The sequence below is a fragment of the Cervus canadensis genome, chromosome 19, assembly GCF_019320065.1.
Source record: "Cervus canadensis isolate Bull #8, Minnesota chromosome 19, ASM1932006v1, whole genome shotgun sequence".
NCBI lineage: Eukaryota > Metazoa > Chordata > Mammalia > Artiodactyla > Cervidae > Cervus > Cervus canadensis.
Window position 1 is genome coordinate 47,901,990 of NC_057404.1, and position 23,661 is coordinate 47,925,650.

Below are 23,661 nucleotides of genomic sequence, written 5' to 3' on the forward strand. Positions count from 1 at the left end.
TCCTTCATATCACAACATAATATGCTCTTTCTCAGAAAGACTTCCCTAGTCTCCTGACCAGGCAATACGAGAGCTGTTTCAGCCCTCTTGGAACCCAGTATTATTTTTGATTGTGCTCATTACACATATACTTCAGTAATTAATCATGTAAGAAAGCAGAACTCTTATCTATATCCTCCACCACTGTATTTTTGGCCCTCATGAGGATCTGACACATAGTAGGCATTTTGCAATGAATTAGTTTTGTTAGTTTTACTAACTGACCACAGAGTCTTTTCTAGTGTGATAAGGCTAATTCTGATATAGGCCACCACAATGCTCTACTCCTTTATCATCCTTATCTAGATATGTATATTTCAAAATTCTCAAAAGTTTTTTTTTTTAATCACTTTTTCTTCAAATTCTTAAAACAACCATGTGAAGTAGACTGGACAGAAACTATCGTTGTATTTTAGAGAGGAGGCACGTGGAGCATAGGCATTCACTTCTTCTGGAGCCAGTGGGTGGCAAAAAGAACTTTGGCTATGGTCTACCCCCCAACTGCAAACGCATGTCGATTGCTTTTCATTGCCTGGGGGATTGCAAGTTATCAAATAATTCCTGAATCATATTCTAATTCCACTAGTGACTTAAAATGTCTTGGGTAATTGGATGCTGTCCACCATACGTTCTGAACAGCCTTGTGATTCGGGAGCTAGTCTTCCAAATAAATGCTGAATCCAATGGATAATTGACTTAGGCTGAACTTATCCATCTCAAAGAGTCACGAGTGACAGGAGGTGACCAAGCAAGCATGTAAAGCATGTGTTCCCACAGAAGAAATCTTTTTGCTCAAATAGCTAAGCAAGTCAAATGCAATTACCCGATGTCTGCATTCACATGGGGCTTGAGTCCTACTTAGATCATTTAACTTTCTTTAATTTATTTGCCACTTTGGAGGGTTTCTTGACCTCTTCTATACTCAGATGAGCAAGTTTACCAGTGAAAAGACAGAAGATAGTTTATATCCTGCTGTGGTATGTTAGATACCCCCAACTACAACAGAGAGGAGGCATTTGGAGAATGATTTCATACATAAGTAGCTAAAGGAAAAAAAAAAAAACTTGCTCATGTTTATGGTTCAACAGGCAACTCTGTTCCCTGGGGCATTTGCATTTCAATGGAGTATGAAATGAAATGATCCATTTACAGCATTTAGTTTGTATGGTTCATGACTCTGTAAAAGCACCTAGAGGTTTGCAAGTCACGGCGTAAATCTTGATTGTAAAATGTACATTTTGACATACATGTTCTATTATATATGAAACATAATTTTAGTAAATTGACAGTAAATCTTTTTATGATCAAATCTCTTTGCTATGTTGGTACATAGACCTACTTGCTACATATTATCTTTGGGAGATAAGAATATGTTGACCCCTTCATGATGGTTGGGAATTCTCAAATAAAGCAATACAATTTAAAAAATGTGAGTCCATTTACTCCTAGAAATGTTATAGTTCAAATTTGCAAATTCTTTAAAAAATTATAAATAAGTTCACAGAAGGGTTTTGAACACCACATAATTCTTTAAGACTAAAGATTTGCTGAGAGCATGTAAACAGAAACATATGGCTTATGGATCCTTTGATATAGATACAGATTACAGATCAACATGGTGTTTCTGTTTGGAGGCTAACCTGCCCCAGAACTTGACAAAGGAAGTTCTAGAATGTTCTGTAGAATGCAAAGAATTAAAGTCCATTTTTTTCCTCTGAGATCTGAAAATAATCTAACAGGGTTCTCTCTGTTTGCAGATAATGAAGACTGTGATGCCACTGGGATGCAGTACACAGGCTGAGTGCATTTCAGAGGGAGAGGATGTCACATGTCAGTGTTTGAAAGGCTTTGCTGGAGATGGAAAACAATGTTCTGGTAAGAGCAAAATCCAAATACACATATCTGGAAAATAGTGAATAAAAAAGATTCTCTCAGATTGTATTGACTCAAAATCTCCAGAAGGATTATGTTATCCTCAGGTGTGAGTAGATTATTTGATATTAGCTAAAAGGTAGTGGATACATGAATAGAAAAATGAAACATAAAGTATATGCTCTAATACACTGAGTTTATATTAGAATTCCATAATATATATAGCTGATATTAAGGAGAAGAGTTCATAATTAGCTTTAGAAGCATGAATGTGAGTTCAAGTCAAATTTATAAACTCCCCAATTCCAATAAAAACAACTTTCCCCCTCAAAGGCTTAGATCATAGGTTTTAATTTATTAAGTAGGTTTTGCTGGATAGGTTTCTTTTTTTAATTTTTAATTTTATGTTGGAATGTAGCCAGCTGACAATGTTGTGATAGTTCTAGGGGCACAGCAGCAGAGAAACTCAGCCATGCATATATACGTGTCCATTCTCCCCCAAACTCCCCTCCCACCCAGGCTATATAGGTTTCTCTTTCATTTTGACGGCCATTGTAAATGTTCTTATGGTTTGAAGCTCTGGCACAAAGTGATTTACTTACACGTACTTAGCTAGTCAAACACTGAGAAATCTGTGAAAATTGATTCAGAAATGAACTTTATGTCCAAATGCAGGGCTTGCATTATGTTTACAAACAGTACCTGTCAATGGCTAGATGTGTGTATGTAAGGTTATACCATTCTTTCCTACTATGGGCTTCCCTGGCTGGCTCAGACAGTAAAGAATCTGCCTGCAATACAGGAGACCTGGGTTCGATCACCGGGTTGAAAAGATACCCTAGAGAAGGGAATGGCTACCCACTCCAGTATTCTTGCCTGGAGAATTCCATAGACAGAGGAGCCTGGCAGGCTACAGTCCATGGGCTCATAAAGAGTCAGACACAACTGAGCGACTAACGCTTTCACTTTCCTACTATAGTCATTTATACCAGGATCACTTACATATTTCACTAGCTCATCGTTTTGCCCACAGATGTAGATGAATGTGAGATGGGTCTCTCAGTTTGCCCTCCCACGTCCTCCAACTGTGTCAATACAGAAGGTGGCTAAGTCTGCTGGTGCTCAGAAGGCTACCAGGGAGATGGAATCCACTGTCTGGGTAAGAAAGCTGTGTGTGGAGGGAAGTGGGCGGGGGCAAGCCTTGGAGAATCACTGAACGCTGGGTGTGGTGGTTTGAGAAAAGACAGGATATAACTGCAGTGATACATTTAAGTCTAAAAGGGGAGTTGTGTGATCTGTTCAAACTGACATATTTCAGTTCTTGGTAAATAGTCAAGTCCGTGCCCTTTGGCCATGACCGCACGGCTTAGCGCCTACACTCTGCAGAGGCTGTTTTCCCCTCTGCCTTTCTAGTTCTTTCTCTGGGAATTGAGTGACATCTGTACCTGATCAATACTCCGTACTTTGAGCCATTGTGGGGGAAACCGAACAGCATTTTCTTTGTCACTGAATTTGGCAGCTGAACTGTGGTGAACTTCAGAGCTGACATGGGTTTGTTGGAGGTCACTGCTGTGCGTGAAGATTCTATGAAAGGGTTCACTGGCTGGCTCTTGATAAATTCAAGCCACTGACATTTAAATATAAGCAATGAATGATTAAGACCTCTGTCATGATCGCCATCCTCTGCCAAGGTCTGGGTGTGGCTGGTTGGGTTGGGAGTTCACTTACTGGATGTCATTTACCATTCCAAGTGTCAGTTGCACAGCGTCACAGTACAAGTGAAGACCTGACTTGAAGCCATCCTGGCCCAGTAAAATAGTTATCTCAGGTTTTATGGGGCTTTAAAACGTCTCTTCCAGTGTTTTCTTTTCCTTCTGAAAACATGAAAATCTTTTCACGGTGAGGGGCAGATGCCCTGATAACAAACTGAAATGGCATTGCTTTCTCCCCACATGTTGAGGTTAAAGATGAAGTATCAGTCATAACTACCAATTTTCTGGATCTGGTTGATTTAAATCAGACCTTTATCAGATTAGTTTTGTGGAGTCCACAAACATCTGTAAATGCTCTTTTAAGCACATATTTGGCTGTCAGTCAGGAAAATGTCACTGCTCTAATTAAACAGGCTCATAGATAATTTAGACAAACAGGCATTATATTTCATTTACTTTGAAGAAAAAGGAAGGTACACTTTCTTGGATGTTTAAAGTCAGTATACTCTGGATTCCCACTCTATTACTCACCTACCTCCTTTCATGTAGCAGAGCGTTATGGCCCAGCCTGCCTGATTGGCAAGGAGTCCTCAGGCCACATAGAAACGCTGAGCTTGTTCTTGTTCTCTGCACTGTCCCCCACCTTTAGAATATAATCTAAAATCAATGCAGCTGTGATAAGTAGTGAAGAAAGATGTGCATCATAAGGGAACTAAAAATGAATTGGGAGTTTAGGGTAGGTAGAAATACATGTTTGAGGTATTGGGAAGGACTTCATGGAGGAAGTATTGTTGTGAATGAACCTGGGGGCACGTTTTGTTAGGCATTTGAGTCAGTGGTGCAATGGTGGGAGATGTGGTTGGGGAAGATCAATGTGGCACTGACGTTTAGGAGAGGAGTGGAGGAGAGATGGGATACGGGGAATGTAGGGAGGCTACTCCTCTTGCGCCAATGGAAAATTGAAGAGAGGAAGGACCTAAAGGTTACGGTGGTGATAACTGAGAATAGAAAAGATGGGTAGTTGGGAAAGAAAGAGATGATTTCATTTATATCTGTGTTAAAAAAGGTTTTATTTAATAGGATCTGAACTTGTAAATTTTTACCTAGAGATAGTTTACCATCTCCAACTTTCCCACGGAGCTATTTGTGCTGGGAAGTTTCCTTTCCTTCCAAACAGTAGGGAAGCTTCCAGCCTGACATCAGGAGTTTAGCTACATGGGTATGCACCCCAGGGACCCAGTTCATCTCTCTTTCCAACATGGATAATAGAATTTTTGAATCTAAAAATGTACAGGGCTCTGATAACATGTATCATGACACAAATGGAAGATGCTTCTTTTCCAGAATATTGGGTTTTTCAATTACTATATGAGCCTCTGATTTCCTCTGCACCTCACTTTTCTCTTTCCTACTCCTTTTTCCTGGCAGATATTGTTGCGTGCCGCCTGGGCGTGCACAGCTGTGGGGAAAATGCACCTGCACAAATATGGAGGGAAATTATACTTACACGTGTGCTGGCAACTTGTCTGAGCCTGGACAGATTTGCCCTGGTAGGTTGGTGTGTGGTTTGGATCCAAGGGGAGGGACTTGATTCCAAAAAAGAAATCTCTACTTAACTGTGTTTTCATTAGAGCTTCGAGAAATCATTTGGTTCAATCAGGCTGGTGAGTTTCCTTTCCTGATTAGATTGATGATGGGGTCGAGAATGAAATGGTCTAAGTTTTCTTAATTTAATAGCATCTGGAATAAATCCTTTTTTATTATTCACAATGCAATGTAGGTGAGAACACAGGTGGTTCTCTTTAACTCTTCAGCTAATTCCTGATTTGTAATGTTGATTTTGGGAGCCGCTGGGAGAACTTGGCAGGGCTAGACAGGTTGGGGAGGATGTCTGGACTTCTGGCATTTTGAATCACTTTCAAGGATTTTAAAGTATTACTTTAAAAAGTCAGTATTTCTTGAGCTGAATGAGAACTTTTAAAATTGTTAATTATAGTCCATTTCTGCTTCCCGAACCCCCCTGCAAGAGCAGTATCTTCTCACTATCAGCATTCCAGCATGGGGAGGGGTGGAAGGAGGGTGGCGGGGGAGTTGGCTTCATAGACACCAGAAGCCAGAATCAGCTGACTCACTGCCAGCCATTTACCCATCTCAGCTCTGCAAGCAGAAAACATCCTGAAAAAGGAGAATTCAGCACTTGCTTGGGGCTCTGGTTTTTTAGTATATTATTTTCTCAAATAATTTGCTCTTCTTAGAGGTATTGAAAGACTCCTAATATTTATATAGTCAGCTACACACCCTAATGTTTTTCTTTTAAAGAGCAGTGAACCATTCAACAAAAGGGACTTTTCCACTTGGGCATCCCCTCTGTTATGGTAACATTTCCTCTCTGTCAAAGTTGCTAGTCCTGTCTTTGAGGGCTCACCTGAAAGTTAAATTGCTTTTAGAAGCAAGTATCCTATGGGATAAAATTTTGAGACTCCCAGGGAACTGGGGGTAATGGACCGTATAGTGGTGGGTGGTTTATAAACCATGAAGAGAGATAGTTGTTCAGTGAGACCCTCTTAAGCTAACTGTTGTTTTACATGGTGTGTTTTTATGGATGACAGATGGCTTTTATAATGAGATCTGTACTCAGGGTTCATGTGGTCTTAGGATTGACCAATCTCTTTCTTGCCTCCAATATACTTTATGTCAAATAGTGCTGAACCTCAAGCAAAATGGCTGACTCCGTAGCAAATTCCATAAAGTCTGGTTAAGAAAGTGAAATTATTGTTCCATGTGACAAATTGTTCACAGAAACTAGTTCCTGATGTTGATATCTGAAAGACTCCAGTCACTTCAGAAAGTAAAAGAAATGCCTTTGATTCTTCTAGACTCTACTCCGCTGTCTCACCTTGGGAAGAATGGACACAATTTTTTGAAAAATCGTTTCCCTGAATGTTCCCCGAATTATGAAGGGTACTGCCTCAATGGTGGTCTCTGTATATATTTTGGCATTGACACCCTGTTCGCCTGCCAGGTAAGTCAAACTGTTTTTCTCCAGAGATGTGATATTGCAGCCCATAACTTTTAGTGAATTCAGAAAAATTATATTGAGATTTTTCTATAATTAAACTTTTCCATAATGAAAAATATATGTAATTTATATATGTAAATCTGGGCTTCCCACATGGTGCAGAGATAAAGAACCCGCCTGCCAGTGCAGGAGATGCAGGAAACTCGGATTCCGTGCCTGGGTCAGGGAAGAGTCTTTGGAGGAGGCAGTAGCAACCCACTCCAGTATTCTTTCCTGGAGATGGACAGAGGAGCCTCGTGGGCTTACAGTCCAAGGGGTCGCAAAGAGTCTGACATGACTGAGCACACACGCACATATGTAAATCTGTATTTGTGTATTATGTGTATTAAATATGTGTATTACACTCTTTCTGAATATTTCACACACACCCCAGCTGTCAGCGGTAAATATAAAATTTAAGGAATTGGGTGATTTTCCCTCTGACTTGAATAACTTGATGTTACTACTGGTACAGTCTGGGAATTAAACTGAGAGAATTTCTTAAACTTTTATTTTATGCCAAATAGATGGGGAGCATCAATGTTATGTTTCTAAATTTTAAAAAGTGTTACATATTGTCACACTGGGCTTCCACTTCTCTCCCTCTACATCCTAATAGTTGGTATTTACATTTTTGTTGTTAACAACTGATAAATGCCGCCCTGGCTGCCTTTGCTCTGCCTTTGTCCCCATGAGGGTTTTGGTGGGTTATGTGTCAACCTGAAGAGGGCGTTCAAGGACTCCCTGGAGCTCAGAGGTCCTCCCACCACACTCGCTCAGAAACCGTGCCCCTCAGCCTTTAGTAAAACCCCACCCAGAAGATCTAGTTCTGTATCCAATCTTACTTTTAGTAACTTTTATAATCTGAAGGCAATCTGAGGGAATGGGTAGATATTGAAAAATAAATAGGTCTCTTCTGGCTGGCCTCCTGACTCAGTGATAATTTCTCTGTGCCTAATGATGGAGTGAGAGAATACTTTGATCCTCATGAGTAGATGCTATAAGTTTAAAAGCTTTGATTATTAATAATAATTAGTAGAAACATAGTCTAAATTACTAGAATAAATTATATTCTGTGATGAAGAATATGGCCTTGCATTAGAAATCACATCATCCTGACAAAAATAGTGGAAAATGTTTGTGAATATTAGCAAAAATGACTCAGTCCTAGTAGAAATCTGTTTTCATATTCATATTTCATGCTGTGGTTTTCTAACCTAAGATAAATTTAGTACTTGATGATAATCATTCTTGATTTTGATAATAAGGATCAAATTGTTTTCATCTGTTCATGGCTTTTTATTATTCCTAATAATGAAATTATGAAAACAAGTATCCTAGCAATGCTTTATGTTTCTCTCCAACACTTTAACTTTGGATTATTAAAGGCATTATAAGAAGAAGAAGGGTATTGCAGAATTATGTATTGTAGCTAGCACATTAATTTCACTTGGAGCTGATAGCACCAATTCATTAAATGACTTGTGAACTCCTTAGCACACTACTTTTGTTTCTGTCATTAAAATGATGAAAATATCATATTCCTCTAGTAATATTTTAAATACTACTTGCTACAAAATGACAAACTGGATCTAACACTTAAATTTAAGCACCTTTAATCAAAAGCAATATTTAAAATATCGCCAGGGTTCCCATTAATCTGGATCATAACTTTGGTTTTGAATTCTATATCTAATAAAAACATGGATTTATCAGATGTCCAACCCTTCTGTCCTTCCGTGCTCCAATGACCTCACCTTGTATTTTTTTAATTCCATAAAAAGAAAACATCTCTAGGGAGTGCTTTCCAGTCCAACGGTTATTAGCAACATCTCACAGGCATCATCCTGCACATGTATACTTGAGTGCTACGTTACCTCAGTCATGTTCAACTGTGTGCGACCCTATGGACCACAGCCCACCAAGCTCCTCTGTCCATGGGATTCTTCAGGCGAGAATACCAGAATGCTTGCCATGCCTTCCTCCAGGGGCTCTTCCCGACCCAGGGACCGAACCCAGGTCGTCTGCATCTCCTGCATTGGCAGGGGGATTCTCTACCACTAGCACCACCTGGGAAGCCCAGAGACTGTTCACAAAGTTGTGAGCAGGCTAGTAAAGGAACTTTCTTCCTCCCTTGTTTGGAGGCCATGGAAGCTCCCCTCCCAGATCTAGGAACTCCCAGCTGCCCTGGGGATGCAGAGGATAGGAGAACTGGAAGTCTCCACACCCACAGGCCTCCTCAGAGGGCCCCTGCTCAAGGGGTTCTCAGAGGACTCCAAACCGCTTGAGCATAGAAGAGGTCCTCATTTATTCTGGTTTGGCTCTGAACCAACCCACAGCCTCTAGGGCAGGTCTTCTTCAGCCCAAGTTGCCAGAACTATGATGCTGTGAAATGTCTCATGAGAAAAGGATTGAGGGGCCAAGTTTGAGAAATGCTGCATTCGCTAGCTTTCAATTCTTGATTCATGATCACCACAACATGTGAAAAAGTCTTGTTGACCTTTGTTTAGTTCAGAACTTGAAATTGTTTGACCATGGAACCAAACTTACTCGGCTAGGAAATTTTCTGTTTAATGTAGGATAAGAATTAATCAAAACCTAAAAAATTAGTGATGTGTGGCCTGCCCTTGTGAAATGCCGGCTGATTGCTCTGGGCCTTATAAGGCTGAAAGGCTTTGATATTACAGCCTGCTAGGCTCTCCAGACCTCTTATCATGTGCTTGACTTATTACTTGAGACTTTACGATTTCTGGGAGGATCGGAGGTGTGGCCTGTTAATATCCACCAGTTTAAAAATGGCTGCTAGCTGTTAATAGTAGATGTGTATAACCAAGGACAGCTAGAATTAAAACAGCATCAGGAAAGCCAGGAATAACTGGATGGTCCTCCGTGGGTCCTATACTCAGATCGTGCATGCTCTTGCAGAGTCAGTTCTAGAAGAACAGTTTTTCAGAGGTGCATGGAACTTAAAACTCTTTTTGGATGTGGCCCAATGTAGTAGAAAGAATACAGACTTTGAAATCAGAGAACCATTTGAATCAAGTCTGCCATTCACTAGCTGTGTGACCTGGTACAAATTGTGTAACTCCTCTGCATCTTACTTTCCTCATCTGTAAAATGGAAATCTACCATTGAGAACAAAACAAAAGTGCCCAGTGTCCAGTTGCCAAGTCGTGTCTGACTCTTTGCAACCCCCGTGGACTGTAGCACACCAGGCTCCCCTGTCCTACACTATCTCCTGGAGTTTGCTCAAATTCATGCCCCTTGAGTCGGTGATGCTATCTAACTATCCCAGTATCAGAAACATAAGGTGTATAATAAAAGCTTGTTTCTTTCCCCTTCTGTCTCTGAAAGTGACTTGCCAAAGCTCCTATGACTAACTCAAGGTACAGCTAGGACTAGACTTGGGATCTCTTCTGGGGCTTCATCCATGCAGTAGATGCATGATTCATCTAGAGCTTGTCCCTTGCTGCCTCTTCCCATCATGGGGACTGATGTCAGTACTCTGTGTATTCATTCCTTCATCTCCTTCTGGAATAAAATGGGGGCATGGGTATATACTTAGTGGATCCAGGGCCAAGGGGAAGCAATGCCTAACAAGTGAGCATCACAGAATGTTTAATAGACTATTTTTAAAGTTTATGCTCTTTCAAAGAATAATTCTACTCAAGATCCTGAGAGTTTCTGGAAGCATGCATTCCCAGTAGATGGCAGCATTGCTTCATTTACTTCCACATAAACGTTCACAGTATGTGTTGGCTGCTGATGGTGTTGGTCACTCTGTCCCATCTTGTGTCTTGGACTTCTTGACACCCCATGGACTGTAGCCAGCCAGGCTTCTCTGTCCACGGGATTCCCCAGGCAAGAATACTGGAATAGGCAGCCATTCCCTTCTTCAAGGTATCTTCCCAACCCAGGGATCGAACCCAGGTCTCCATTGTAGGCAGATACTTTACCTACTGTCTGAGCACCAGGGAAGCCCCATATGAACACAATAATCCAGTAACAATTTCACTAATGAACAGCAGGATGTTGGTGAATGCCTCTTTTCCCTGCACTTAAGTTTTTCTCTCTTGAGGAAAGTAAGTGCTTCTTGTTACCACTGAGACCTTTTGGATCTATGACTTTTAAGAAAAAAAGTAAGAAAAATGGTTTCCTCTGCTTCCTGTTCAGAGGCTACTCACATTCTTTTATAACCTGGTCTCAAGTAAAAGACTCTGCTTTCAAATTCTTCCTTCCTTTGACTTATACTGATTGCAATCTGGCCAAACATTTGTTTGAAAACTCCCTTTGCTCCTAGGGCAGGGTTTCTTTGTGTTGGTCTTAGAGAGAGGCAGTTGTTCTTTTAACAGAAATTGATCTTTAATCAGTGTTCTGCAGTGCCTTATAGAGGTGATATGCAAATAACCGCGAATCAATCCCAGGGCCGACAGACCAGTGGGGAAGTCTATGCTGCATTAACTTGTAAATCAGAGTGCTTTCAACTGACCCGTTGGGCTTCCCTGGTGTCTCAGTGGTAAAGAAACCGCCTGCCAGTGCAGGAGACACAGTTAGATCCTTGGGTCGGGCAGATCCCCGGAAGAAGGAAATGGCAACCCATTCTAGTATTTCTTGCCTGGAACATCCCATGGACAGAGGAGCCTGGTGGGCTACAGTCCATGGGGTTGCAAGAGTGGGACACAGCTGAGTGACTGAAGACAGCAGCAACTGACCCCTGATGGATTTTCCATATTCTTCCCAAAATATGAGGCTGAAGTATAGAGGTTGAGAGATGACTGGATAGTGAGTACAAAAATATGAGCGTTTTTGGCCGTGGCTCACCGCTGACGTCTGTTTGTGTGTTGTCAGAGCTTTCCCGTAGGCTACACCAGCAAGCGATGTGAGTACACAGCCTGAGTTGGTGGGATCTGCACCATGTCAGCCCGGGGCCGTCTGCGTGGTGGTGCTGCCTTTCCTGCCGCTCCTGGGGCTGTGCGGAGCTCACTACCACAGGTGATTTTGCTTCCACTGGAACTTTCTGCCTCCTTCGAGCTCCTTGCAGGGCCTCTTGGAGATGAGCTTCTTCTACATACTTATTTCACTTAAAAACTGGAAGAACAGTAAAAAGAAAAGAAAAGAAAACAAAAATGACCCAGCGGTTCACTGCTCTAAAACATCAGTTGTTTTATTGTTCCTTTCCAGTCTTTGTCCACAGACTGATGTAGTTTATTGGGTGGTCATTTAACAGCATGCATTTTTATGTTCCACCTTTTTCTTTTAGCATCACAGGCTTCCCCTTACCCCATCCCCAGCCTGCATAACTATAATTTTTCATAAGTCCTGTCCATTGAGTTGATTTCCCACAAAATAATAACTTCTGTTCAAGAAAATCAGTATCTTCCCTAAACTGGAAGGAAGTTTCTGGTTCTTGGAGTTTGTGTTTTTAATCATTTCCAATTAAAAGCTTAGAACTGTGGAATAATAGTATTTACATATTTATTACAAAAAAAAAAGAAACCAACCCATTACTTTGAGCATCACATTGTTTGCTTATTTTCCACTTTCTTAAAAAGTAGGCCAGTGTCATCCACTATCCTCAATATTGAAAAGCATTTTATGCACTATTGTAGCTTGTCTGGCTAATTTAGGGCTTAATAAATGCTTTCTGTTCTTATTGTTATGATTTTCCAAGAATCGTAAGCTTCCCCACGGAGTCCCACATTCCAAACCCTTTTCTATCTTGAGACACAGGATTCATGGGCAAAAACTTGACATTTTAATTCAGTGATCCGTCAGTAAACTTTGTACTTTTTAGCCTAGTGTTCAATCAATATGTTGGATGTTTGTAGACAGAATACTGAATAATCAACTGTTCATCCATTAGACAGAATGTCAAAAGAAAAGCAGATGTTTGGCAAATACTGGTTAAAAAAAAATGGAAGGAAGAAACTTAAGTCCACATGTACTATAATTATTAAGTTTTTTTTTTTTCTTATTCTATGGACTATAAGATAGTAAGATTCTCTTGGGATCAAATTAAAATTGCCAACTTAAACATTGCCATATCACTGATGTATACCAGTAAATACAACTCCAGCACTGAGCTTGTCAGTTAGATGTGTTAAGCAATTTTCTTTAAAGAGATAAAATCAGTTATTCCTCCCTTTGTATCAGTCTTGCCTGTCTTATTTAGATTAACTGTCCAAACACTGTTTGTTTTGTGTATCTCTGAAAAGGCTATTTGTGAAACTAAATAATTTTTTAAAGTACGGTAATGTAACTACTTCATGAAACTTGATTTCTTGAAAGGCCTGCTTTGTAAGAAAATCAACAGGAAGTGGTATGTTCCACAAACTATACCTTGAAACTTTGGAACTGTTTATATTAATCATTTCAATTGTTCTCCTTGATGCCTTTGGCTAAAAATAATAACCCACACCATTTCCCAATGGGTTCCATCTGTTACATGGAATTCACAGCTCCTGGGATGGGCTTCCAGAGCAGCCCCTATCTTCCTATTGCCCTTCCTCAGATGGGCAGATGGGAAGATCCCCTGGAGAAGGGAAAGGCTCCCCACTCCAGTATTCTGGCCTGGAGAATTGCATGGACTCTAAAGTCCGTGGGGTCGCCAAGAGTTGGACACGACTGAGCAACTTTCACTTTCAGATGGGCAGACAGGCCTGTGTGGCTGAGGGCTGCACTCCCAAAGGGAACTGAGCTGCCATCTGCCTTGAGGTAGTAGCGCTGTTTGGGAATCTCAAGGCTGGCTGGAGTATTTCCCACCACCATTCCTTTATTGCCTTCCCTTAGATGGCTGCTCAGATGTGATGTACCTGTCTCTCTCCCTCTTGAGGGTGGGTTCTGAGGACAGGGGTCCCTGTTAGATCTCCTTTCCTTTTACCCCCTCCCCTAGGGCATGACACCATGCCTAGCATAGACCTGGATGGAGCCTAGGCTTTATATCTGGTGATTGAAAGCAAAACAAAGCAAAGCACAAGAGGAGAGTTATGAGTTGAGTTTTATCTGCAGCAAAATGAAGACTACCGCTCAGGAGACAGCGGTTCAGATAGCTCTGAGAAACTGCTCCAAAGAGGTAGAGGGGAACGTCAGAATATATGTGACTTTGGTGAAGGCGGGGGGAGTACGTGTGATCAAGCACCTATTTTTTTCAGAAGGTTATTGCTAGTCATGAGGAGCAAACATCACCATGAAGAATTTTAGTACTTTTCTAGGTACAAGGAGATGCAAGAATTTGGTTTATAAAATCTTTTCCTGAAAAACTTTTTAACTCTCTAAAGATGTGTCCTGCCAGGTTTTCCCAGAGCACAGAGTGTTTCACTTCTGCTCTTCACCCTGAACTCCTTTCAGGGGGTGTTGAAGGTCAGCAGCTTCAGCAGCTCTTGACTTAATCCTTATAGAGGTAGATGGCACATGCCCCTTTGTAGTTGGCCCATCACTGTGACCCAGCCCCTGGGCTGCCGTTGGTAGCCATGTGCCTTGGGTACATCACTACTATCTTCCAACCGCACTGGCTTCAGTTGTAAAATGGAGTTAATAGTGTGTGTGTCACACAATTGCTGTGATAGTGTTTCTAAAATAGGCACTCCCCTCTCTACAAATTCAAAGTCCATTTAAGCAGAGATTTTGTTGTTTTTCCATTGCTATGTCTCCAGTACTAGGACAAGGCCTAGGATATAGTTAGTACTCAGTCGATACATCCATGAATGCATGCATGACTTCCCCTGCCCCCCATGCCCTCCTCCTCCCTTCTCACAATACCTTGGAAATAGTGAAACATAATCTGTAAAATAATGCAGGAAAGAAGGCTTTAAAACCCGAAGTTATGCTCCTAGTTTCCTCAATACTTCTCTTCTCTCATGCATCTTAGGTACCTAAATTTCAGTAACGAAAGTAATTGTCTGACCATTGCTGAATGGGCTACTGTTTTGTTTTGAGATCGTCTCACATTTTGACTTTATTGCAGGACTCAGAAGCGGCTGTTGAAAAATCCAAAGAATCCTTGTGAAGAACCAAGCGGAGATGTGATCCGTAGCAGGCCTGCAGATGGCGAGGCTGGGATGCCTTCTTGCCCCCAACCTTGGGTAATGTAACCAAAGCGCATGAAGCAACAAATTGGCTTTATATTAACCCCAGTTCATTTTTTCTCATTCTTTGCTGAGTTGAGAGAGACTGGAACCTATTATAACTTCCAGCTGGTGTTAATATTACCCAACACCACAACAACTGGGAGGTCCTGGGTGGGCAGTGGGGCTGGGGGAACTGTGTCCTAAATTAATCAGACAAGCTAAACTAGTGCCATAATGTAATGGCACAAGATGTTTATGGGATCCTTTTTTCTATCATGTACTTTCTTGCTATAACCTAGCTTTTTATGTGTTTGTGAAAAGTCTTTCCCAATTTTTAGGTGATCCCTTTCAGATGGATGTCTTACAAACTGAAGATTATGCTCCTAATTTTCTTAAAACTTCTTTTCTTACACATGTTTTAAGTCCTTAAGCTTCAGCAGCAAAAGAGTTTGCCAGCTTTAGCAAATAAAAATACAGAACACCTAGTTAAATTCATACTAATACTGAAAGTTCAATTTTAAATTCAAATATTTCTAGATATCCTGTATTTTGTCTGATAACCCTGTATATTTTCCAAAAAGCATAGTAACTGCAAAGTTCAAAATGCTTCATAGATCGTCCTCTTCAGTCACTGAACTTAGAACACTAGAGGGCAGAGATGGGACAAGCTCTCTTGCAATGGTTGGGATTTCCATTTCCAGGATCCTGTCAGAGACACGTTGACTGGTTCAGTGTGTGTTGTTGGTATCATTTGTGGTATATATTGTGGAAGAAGCTGGACCTGGCAGGCCCATGGGGAAGTGAAACCTGTGGGCACATAGAGAAAAGCTTATTAAGGGGGTTTGGAAGGTTCAAGGCATCACTTGGAGTCCTTCCCAAATCGCATCTTCCTGCCTCTACTTCATATGCATTTCAGAGAATAGCTTTCCTGTGGCTGTGCTTTTGACCAACAAGCAACCGTCTGTCTCTGCCCATTGTAGGCATTCAATGTGTACTTATTTTTTGGTTGAACTTGAGTACAGAAATGCAATAAGAAATGAGAATTCTGACTTTACTCTTCTACCAATTGGCTCATTTTCAGCAAGTCACTTAACCCCCGTTTCCTCATCAGGACTCCAAGGCATTTGGATTACATGGTTGTAAGGTCCCTTCTGTTTCTAGTGATTCCCTAAATGTGCGGTTCTGAGTGAACCTAGTTACAGAAATGTCCTCAGATCTTTGAAGCTTCATGACTCATGGAATCCTTCATTACCCTGATTTCATTGTTAGTCTATATGGTACTTCCTTCAGGTTTTAGGTAGCAAGTTTAGTTCATTTTATTTAAATCATAGGAGAGAAGGAAAAATGCAATCTGTGTGTATCTTCTTTTTATTTTTTTTCCCAAGGAACATGGCTACAATGACAATAGTTGATTTCTTTTTTTTTCTTTTTTTTTCCATTTATTTTTATTAGTTGGAGGCTAATTACTTTACAATATTGTAGTGGTTTTTGCCATACATTGACATGAATCAGCCATGGATTTACATGTGTTCCCCATCCCAATCCCCCCTCCCGCCTCCCTCCCACCCCATCCCTCTGGGTCTTCCCAGTGCACCAGCCCCTAGCACTTGTTTCATGCTGTAGCTCAGCTCAGCAGTTCCTTTGACTTCATCGTGTCTTCTTATTTAAAAACTCAGAGACACTTGCTGCTGTGAGCAGCGTTCGGACACAGGGCCATGGTGAGAGGCTGACCCCCAGTGGTCAGAACCGTCTTGATACCAACTGCTGCTGCCGGCATCAGTGAGCATGGGAGGGAGCACCTGAACGAGGAGAAGCAGCAGAAACAAATCTGGTTCCATCAGCTGCCTTCCCCAACCCAGGCCAGAATCCAGGAACCTATGTTCTCCTAGCAGAGAGGCATGTGGTTGGAAAATTTGCAGTGCAGAGGGCCGAAGTCTGGCTTGAGCCAGACAACCGAATGTCATTTCTGCTTTGGCCCAGCCTCTTCATTCATTCATTTCTCCACTCTTCCCCAGTAGCATATTGGACACTTCCTGACCTGGGGGCTCATCTTCTGGTGTCACATCTTTTTGCCTTTTTGCACTGTTAATGGGGTTCTCATGGCAAGAATACTGGAGTGGTTTGCCATTCCTTTCTCCAGTGAGAAAAATGGGCATGTGCCCTTAAACAGTGGGTCATGTATTAATTTTGCATTGTGTTACTGCAGGAGACTATTTTTTTTTTTTTTTTGCAGGAGACTATTGATGAGGAGGAGATGACAAGGATGCTTAGTGTTGTGGAAAATAAGAAGATGAAAATGTGTTCAGGGGATTCGCCATTCTCTCATCAACATTTTTTTCCCTAATCAACCATTCATTATTCTTCCTATACTTTTCTAAAAAGGAAATATGATCAAGGAAACTTTTTTTCTTTTCTTCACTACATTTCTGAGTTAGGGGCTCATTATGTAGAGGGCCCGTTTCTGAACCAATGGAGCATAATCAACCAGAGTCTTAGGGGCATCCTCTCTGCTGGGTTACTGATTGGCAAGGAAGGACTTGACCAAACTGCATCCTTCATCCTGGGGCATGGGGTAACTTCTTTTCTTTCCTTTTATCTTTGACCTATTAATATTTTAATCTCTAATCTATCTTGTGTGCAAGTGAAAGTTGCTCAGTCGTGTCTGACTCTTTGCAACTCCATTGACTATATGGTCCATGAAATTCTCCAGGCCAGAATACTGGAGTGGGTAGCTGTTCCCTTCTCCAAGGGATCTCCCCAACCCAGGGATCAAACCCAGGTCTTCCACATTGCAGGCGGATTCTTTACCACCTGAGCCACCAGGGAAGCCCAAGTATACTGGAGTGGGGAGCCTATCCCTTCTCCAGCAGATCTCCCTGGCCCAGGAACTGGACTAGGGTCTCCTGCATTGCAGGTTGATTCATCTCTTGTGAATGTGAGCCAATTAACTCTGGTCAGCCTGCATTGCAAGTCCCAATCAAATGTGGACAGTACAAACAATGACATAAATGATAATTCTGTTGACCAAAAAGAAATAATGTTGTTTTCTGGACCTGTCTTTTAGAATTTTGGTTCCCTAGCTGTTCAAGCATGAGAAGACAATTTCATGGATCCCTATAAAATAGTAGCTGCATTTATGTGTTCTTATTAGTCATGAGCCCATAATGAGCCCAAATTATTCAAATCTTAGTATATTTAGGTGAATTTTATTAACTAAGCACCTACACATATATTTGGAAAGTTGGAGCAGAAACATGTAAGAGACGTTATTTATCTGGTCTATGAGCAACCCCTAGACCTCTTGTAGATTCACGGGTTGCTTATGGGAAAAAGTAGTCCCTAGGGATCCATGGCCCAAAAGTTGGGATTCCAGAATTAGAATAGATTCTTCAATAAAGATATTAGTAGTGCCTAGTTGCTTTAACAGAGAGTAACATAAGGCTTCTCACTGAAAACTGAACCCTTCACTAGCCAGAGAAACAAAGTTGATAGGGCCTTCCTTTTGGCTTTCCCCTCCAATAGGATGAACATTACAAAGCCACAGACTTAAATGCATGTTGAGATAATTTATGAATTTTGACAGTGTTTTCTCTCTCCCTTTTGTTCTCTGCAGTTCGTGGTTGTAAAGGAACATCAAAACCTCGGGAATGGGAGTCCACCCGAGGCCCTCACGGAAGGCCTGGCAGCAGATATTGGCCAGTTTTCCCCCCTGGATCCTGGTGAATGAGTATCTTTATCTGGATCTTGACATTTCCCTGAGTGTGGAAAGTCTCATCTATGCACAGAAGCAATAGGGAAATTGTATAAGCTATGTGAGCAACTGGCTGTATTGGAATGCCATAGAGCTTAGAGAAATATATTTGGACCAGATTCCTGTCTTATGTGAGGTTACCACATTCACTCAAAACTCTGGTCGCAGAGCAGCCTGCTAGATCCCTTTAAGCAAGCACACAGTGAGGGCCTCCTTATTCTGAATTACACTGGAGTTTGAGGTCATCCTTGGGGTTAGGATCTGTACTGGCTGTTGTCAGTATGGTTCCAGCGAAATTGTAAATGACTCCAAGAAAATGTGTTTCATGTTCTACAATAAAGGGTTCTTGTTAATTTAACTTGATCTGGGGATTATCCTAGGGATTGGGGGATCTGGGGATTCTCCTAGGGATTGAGGACTATATAAGTCTTATTAGGGTCTAGCCCTTAGCCAGATGCCTGGCCATCTGTGAAATCCAGTCAGACCCCTAGAAGAAGGGCCATAAAATCAACTCACATTTTTAGGCTGTTGTGGAGTTCAATCTGCTTCAGGTAGAAATGGAGTTAGATATGATTTGACATAATGCTTTTACCAAGAGTTGCATTATGATAAGCTTCTTGGGCTTGGGTCTTAGATATATATCATAGTCGTATTTCCTAACTCACAGGACAAGGTTGAATACACTTTGTATCATAAACCTTTAGAAAGTTCAGAAAAAACTTTGAGACAATAGTTTCTCTGCTCATGAGAGGCACTTCAGCCCCACTTATGTTTTCTGATATTTGCCCTTTATAAATACACTGATTACCATTCTCTCCTCCTAGAACTTCCTTGTAGAGAGAACACTGGGTTCTTGTTTTGAAAAACTCACTCCAAACCCCCCTCTCATTCATGTTGCCATGTAACCCAGATTCAGTGTGACTTTATTTCCTAATTTGAGGAAGGCTCTGGATACTAAAGTATACTTCAGAATTGAACATTAAAACTGCAGTCAATATTTTACATATTATACACATATATTAATAACATATAAACTATATACTATATATAATATTTATTGTAGTTTTAATATGTGTTGTTAAACCTGGATAATGAAAATATTTGGCATTTTCAAAAGTTGCTTAGGGTTTTGTTATTTTTGAAAGTAGTGGAATACCTCCACGTAGTACTTTTTCTTGAGGAGCTAAAAGCAAATAATTTTTTGGTATGAAAGTCATCTTCTTTAGAGGTACATATAATATAATTTTGCAAATGAAAGAGTATGGTTAAGCCCAGAAAACACTGAGGACTCAGTTAGCTGAGTATTTTCAGGAATAAGTTAGAGTCTCTCTCTTTTTGCTCATTCTGTTGCAAACAGTTTGACCCATTCTGTATAACCCACTCATATACCTGTCTCCCAATATGAGTCATCACATCCCCGATCATGTCTAGCCTGCTCATAAGTGTTTAATACCTGTTATGAAAGAGCACGTAGAGATTGGAGATGGGGAGGTAGAGTGGAAAATGAAATAAAAGCTCAAGATTGGCTCTGAACCAATTCTTTCTCTACTCCTGGAAAACCCATTAAACCACAAGCTAAACTAGTAGTGCCTCCAAAGTTACTTATTCACTGACCTAAACCACCATCAACTGGTGCAGGTTAGGGTAGAATACCATGTCAGGGAATAGGAATGCAACTGCATTTAAAACCCAAGCTCTGTTTTCAAGTCATTTATGGGCCAAATGGAAAGAGAGAGAGTTCACAGAGAAAGCTAAATAGCAATGTCAGGTAGCACAGTCCTTTGAATCATCTTAACTAACCAAAACTATTTTAATTGTTTAAAAATTGGGTTCAGAATGGCTTGAAAATAGGTTTATTTGTACCTCATATTTCAGGTCTACTCTCCAACCACTGTTGGGGTCTTGTTTGCTGGACACCGTAAGTGATGGGAATACTGAAATGTCTTTTTTCTGTTGTATAGCGTCCTTGGAACAGTCATCGTGGAGAATGGAGCCCCAGATGTATGTGGGCACAGAACAAGGAAGCTGCATTGCATCATCCAACGATAAAGGCTCCGGTGACCCTGGGATGAAGTGTAGCTTTCATCTTATCTCCGAAAGGGCTCGGCCCATTGCTGAGGGGGTTGAGAAATCCTGTCCTCTCCCATCAGCTTACCCTTTGTGGCAACAAAGGTCTCCACACCAAATGGAGCTGACACAGTGAAAACTTGAATTAAAAGTAAGATCATAAGGAATAAACTGTATTGACGGGCAGTAATACTTCATTTTAAAAGTAGAGGAAAAATACAGATTTTCCATCTATAATCTCTACAACGAATCACCTACTCAGAGTTGAAGGCAAATATATATTGCTTTTTGCTTCTTCCTTCAAGTAGTCTTACTGCAGACTTTCAAGTAAAGTAACCTGCAGAATTATTTGGTATCTCATTAGACACCAAAATAGGGAAAATAGTGCTTTATAAATTGTGTTCAAGTGTTCAATAATCAATACAAATTTTTTTCCTGCCCAGAAGCAATCTGGGGTTAAAGCAATCAATCATACTGGTTTGGTCAGTTATAATTTCTTTTATTTGGACAGAACATTTAGCTCAATCTTATGAAGTTGCTAGAATATTAAAATTACTGTTATAATACATCGTAGTCCTTTAACTTATCATTGGCATGGTCCATGATGGTAATTTTGCAGAATGAATTTTGATAAATTAATGAAAAATCTACTAACTTAGAACCTTATTTCTTCAAAATTACATGGTTTATTTTTTTCTATTTTAAAATCTTTGAAGGAAAACTTTTAAACCATTACCCAAGAGATTTCTCTGTTTCTGTCATTACTATCATTTTCCCCACAGAATTTTTTCTTCTAATGAAAATGGTAAATGCCCCCTCTGTATGTTTGCACAGAATTTTTACTTATTTTCAAAATATGAGATTGTAAGCAAATTGCCTGATTTATTTTTATTTTGGACAGCAATCAATTTTTAAATAAAACCAGTGCATGACATAAACATCTTATTGCATACCTGGTTAAGTAATAAATTATAGTTTAAGGGGATGTTAGAGTTAAAGCAAAGTGGTTTGACCAGCTTGCTATTGTTACTTTAAGCAAAACATATTTGAAATCTTTCTGTTATAAAATTTCACGAGGTATTCCAATTAAAGATTATTCTTGGAGACATTGTTATTACAAATTACAAAACTTAATACAGTTATCTGTGGATCATTTGGGGCTTTGGATTATTCAATTTATGCATTAACACTAGTCCCTTTGCTTGTCTTGTCTTTCCTTTCTCTTGAACTCCTTAAATTTTGATTATACCAGAAGTCAGCATGAAAAGCAGTTGAAGCACATCTCAAGTAGATACTTCTTAAAAGTTTTGGTAAAGATTTCGTGGGGCAAGAATAACTTACATTAGTTAGTTACTCAGCATGACCCTTTTCTCTAGTTAATTCAGATTTTTCTGCATTTGGTTTTCCTATGACAGTTGATAATCTAGAGGATCAGAAGACTTGTCATTTATCTCTAATGAGTGAATAGACCTCAGAAAAACTATAGTTATAATTCTCCCAATTATGTGAAAATTATATTACCAAGTGTGAATATTTTTTCTTCTTCCAAAAGTGGGCATTTTAAAAACTGTAAGTGTTTAGATTACATGTAAGTGTTTTAGCATCTCTTTTAGGATTCCAATGATAACCAAAGAGATGACATGAGACTATAATAGCCCATAACATAGTATTTTCTTTGAACTGTTGTCTTCAAGCTGGACAGTGACTCTGATAGCTCATAAAATGGGAGCTTGTGGCATTGATCAGGCTCTAACACTATCTCCCTGGTCAAAACAGAAAAAACACATTTTGTGTCCTTAGTCAGCAAGTCACCCTGAAGAGTTCTTTTCCTTTGTTGAGACTTCACATCTCTATCAGAAATATCCTCCTTTAAAAATCTATTTTTTAAAAAGAGCATTTTCATCTAAGATATTTGATTTGCACGTTTCCAGACTGAATATTTTTATTTCCTAAATCTTATGCTCTCATGCACAATGCCTGATTGTGATTCTGTTTGACTAAATGTCACCTACTACATTGCTGGGAAAGATTGACGGCAGAGGAGAAGAGTGTGACAGAGGATGAGATGGTTGGATGACACACCAATTCATTGGACATGGACTTGGGAGATGTGAAGGACATCTGGAGGATGGTGAGGGACAGGGAAGCCTGGCATGCTGCAGTCCGCAGGGTCACGGAGTTGGACACGACTTGGTGACTGAACAACACCGCCTACTACACATAACGTGAGCATTCTGCCTTCTTTTCTAGCACCTAATAGAAGGTGTGGTATACTCAATTCTTTTGAAACATTTGATTCCAGTTCTTCCTGTTAATCTTGATTTCCAACTATATCCTTTTCATGTAAATAAATGATTATCATGTGATCATTGAAAATGTATTAAAAGCACTAATTAATTTCTAAAAAAAAGAAAGATTGGGAGAAAGGGGAACTATCTAGGTAATTTAAACAGCTGTGACAGGCAAGATTTTGTTCTTGCTATTTAATTTTTCTTTCTTCTTTTTCTAAGTCTTTAAATGAGAAACCCTCTCTGCATTGTTTCATGCTGAACTCTTTTGTTCCATTTGGAACTTGACAGGGTTTCTGTAGCTAGTAGCCAAATGCTTACAATAACATGTGTTAGTCACTCAGTTGTGTCTGACTCTTTGTGACCCTATGGACTGTAGCCCGCTAGGCTCCTCAGTCCATGGGATTCTCGAAGCAAGAATACTGGAGCAGGTTGCCATTTCCTTCTCCAGGGGATCTTCCCAACCCAGAAGTCAAACCTGGGTCTCCTGCATTGCAGGCAGATTCACATACAATAACATAGCTCAGTAGGAAAATAATGTGATGGACATTGCATCTTAATCACTTACCTATTTGAACCAGAGACCTTAGGAAGTACATAAATTACCAAACAGGAAAATTTCCTAACTGGTGATCATTTCCTACTTTTTCTCCTCTACAGTGAATATTTAGCCCTTCTGACATGATTCAATTTCCATTTCTGGTGGGCCAGAAGGAAAAACTATGTGCCCTGCTCAACAAGTTAAGACTTCAGAGTGCATTCTAAACTAACAGTTGTAAATCCCAGACCAATGCCTGAATTATCTGGG

At 40.3% G+C, this 23,661-nt stretch overlaps 1 protein-coding gene across 1 annotated transcript in view; it reads left to right on the top strand.

Annotated features, from left to right (window-relative positions):
- EGF (epidermal growth factor) overlaps positions 1-21,491 on the top strand; it is a 96,732-nt gene extending 75,241 nt beyond the window's left edge. Inside the window, 10 exon segments of the mRNA XM_043438466.1 lie at positions 1,797-1,810; positions 1,812-1,914; positions 2,945-3,070; positions 5,052-5,096; positions 5,099-5,173; positions 6,500-6,645; positions 11,543-11,673; positions 14,645-14,762; positions 18,361-18,466; positions 20,460-21,491. Of these exon segments, the coding sequence (XP_043294401.1) occupies positions 1,797-1,810; positions 1,812-1,914; positions 2,945-3,070; positions 5,052-5,096; positions 5,099-5,173; positions 6,500-6,645; positions 11,543-11,673; positions 14,645-14,762; positions 18,361-18,466; positions 20,460-20,701 (1,106 nt within the window). The 3' untranslated portion in view covers positions 20,702-21,491.
- The last annotated feature ends 2,170 nt before the right edge of the window (positions 21,492-23,661 follow it).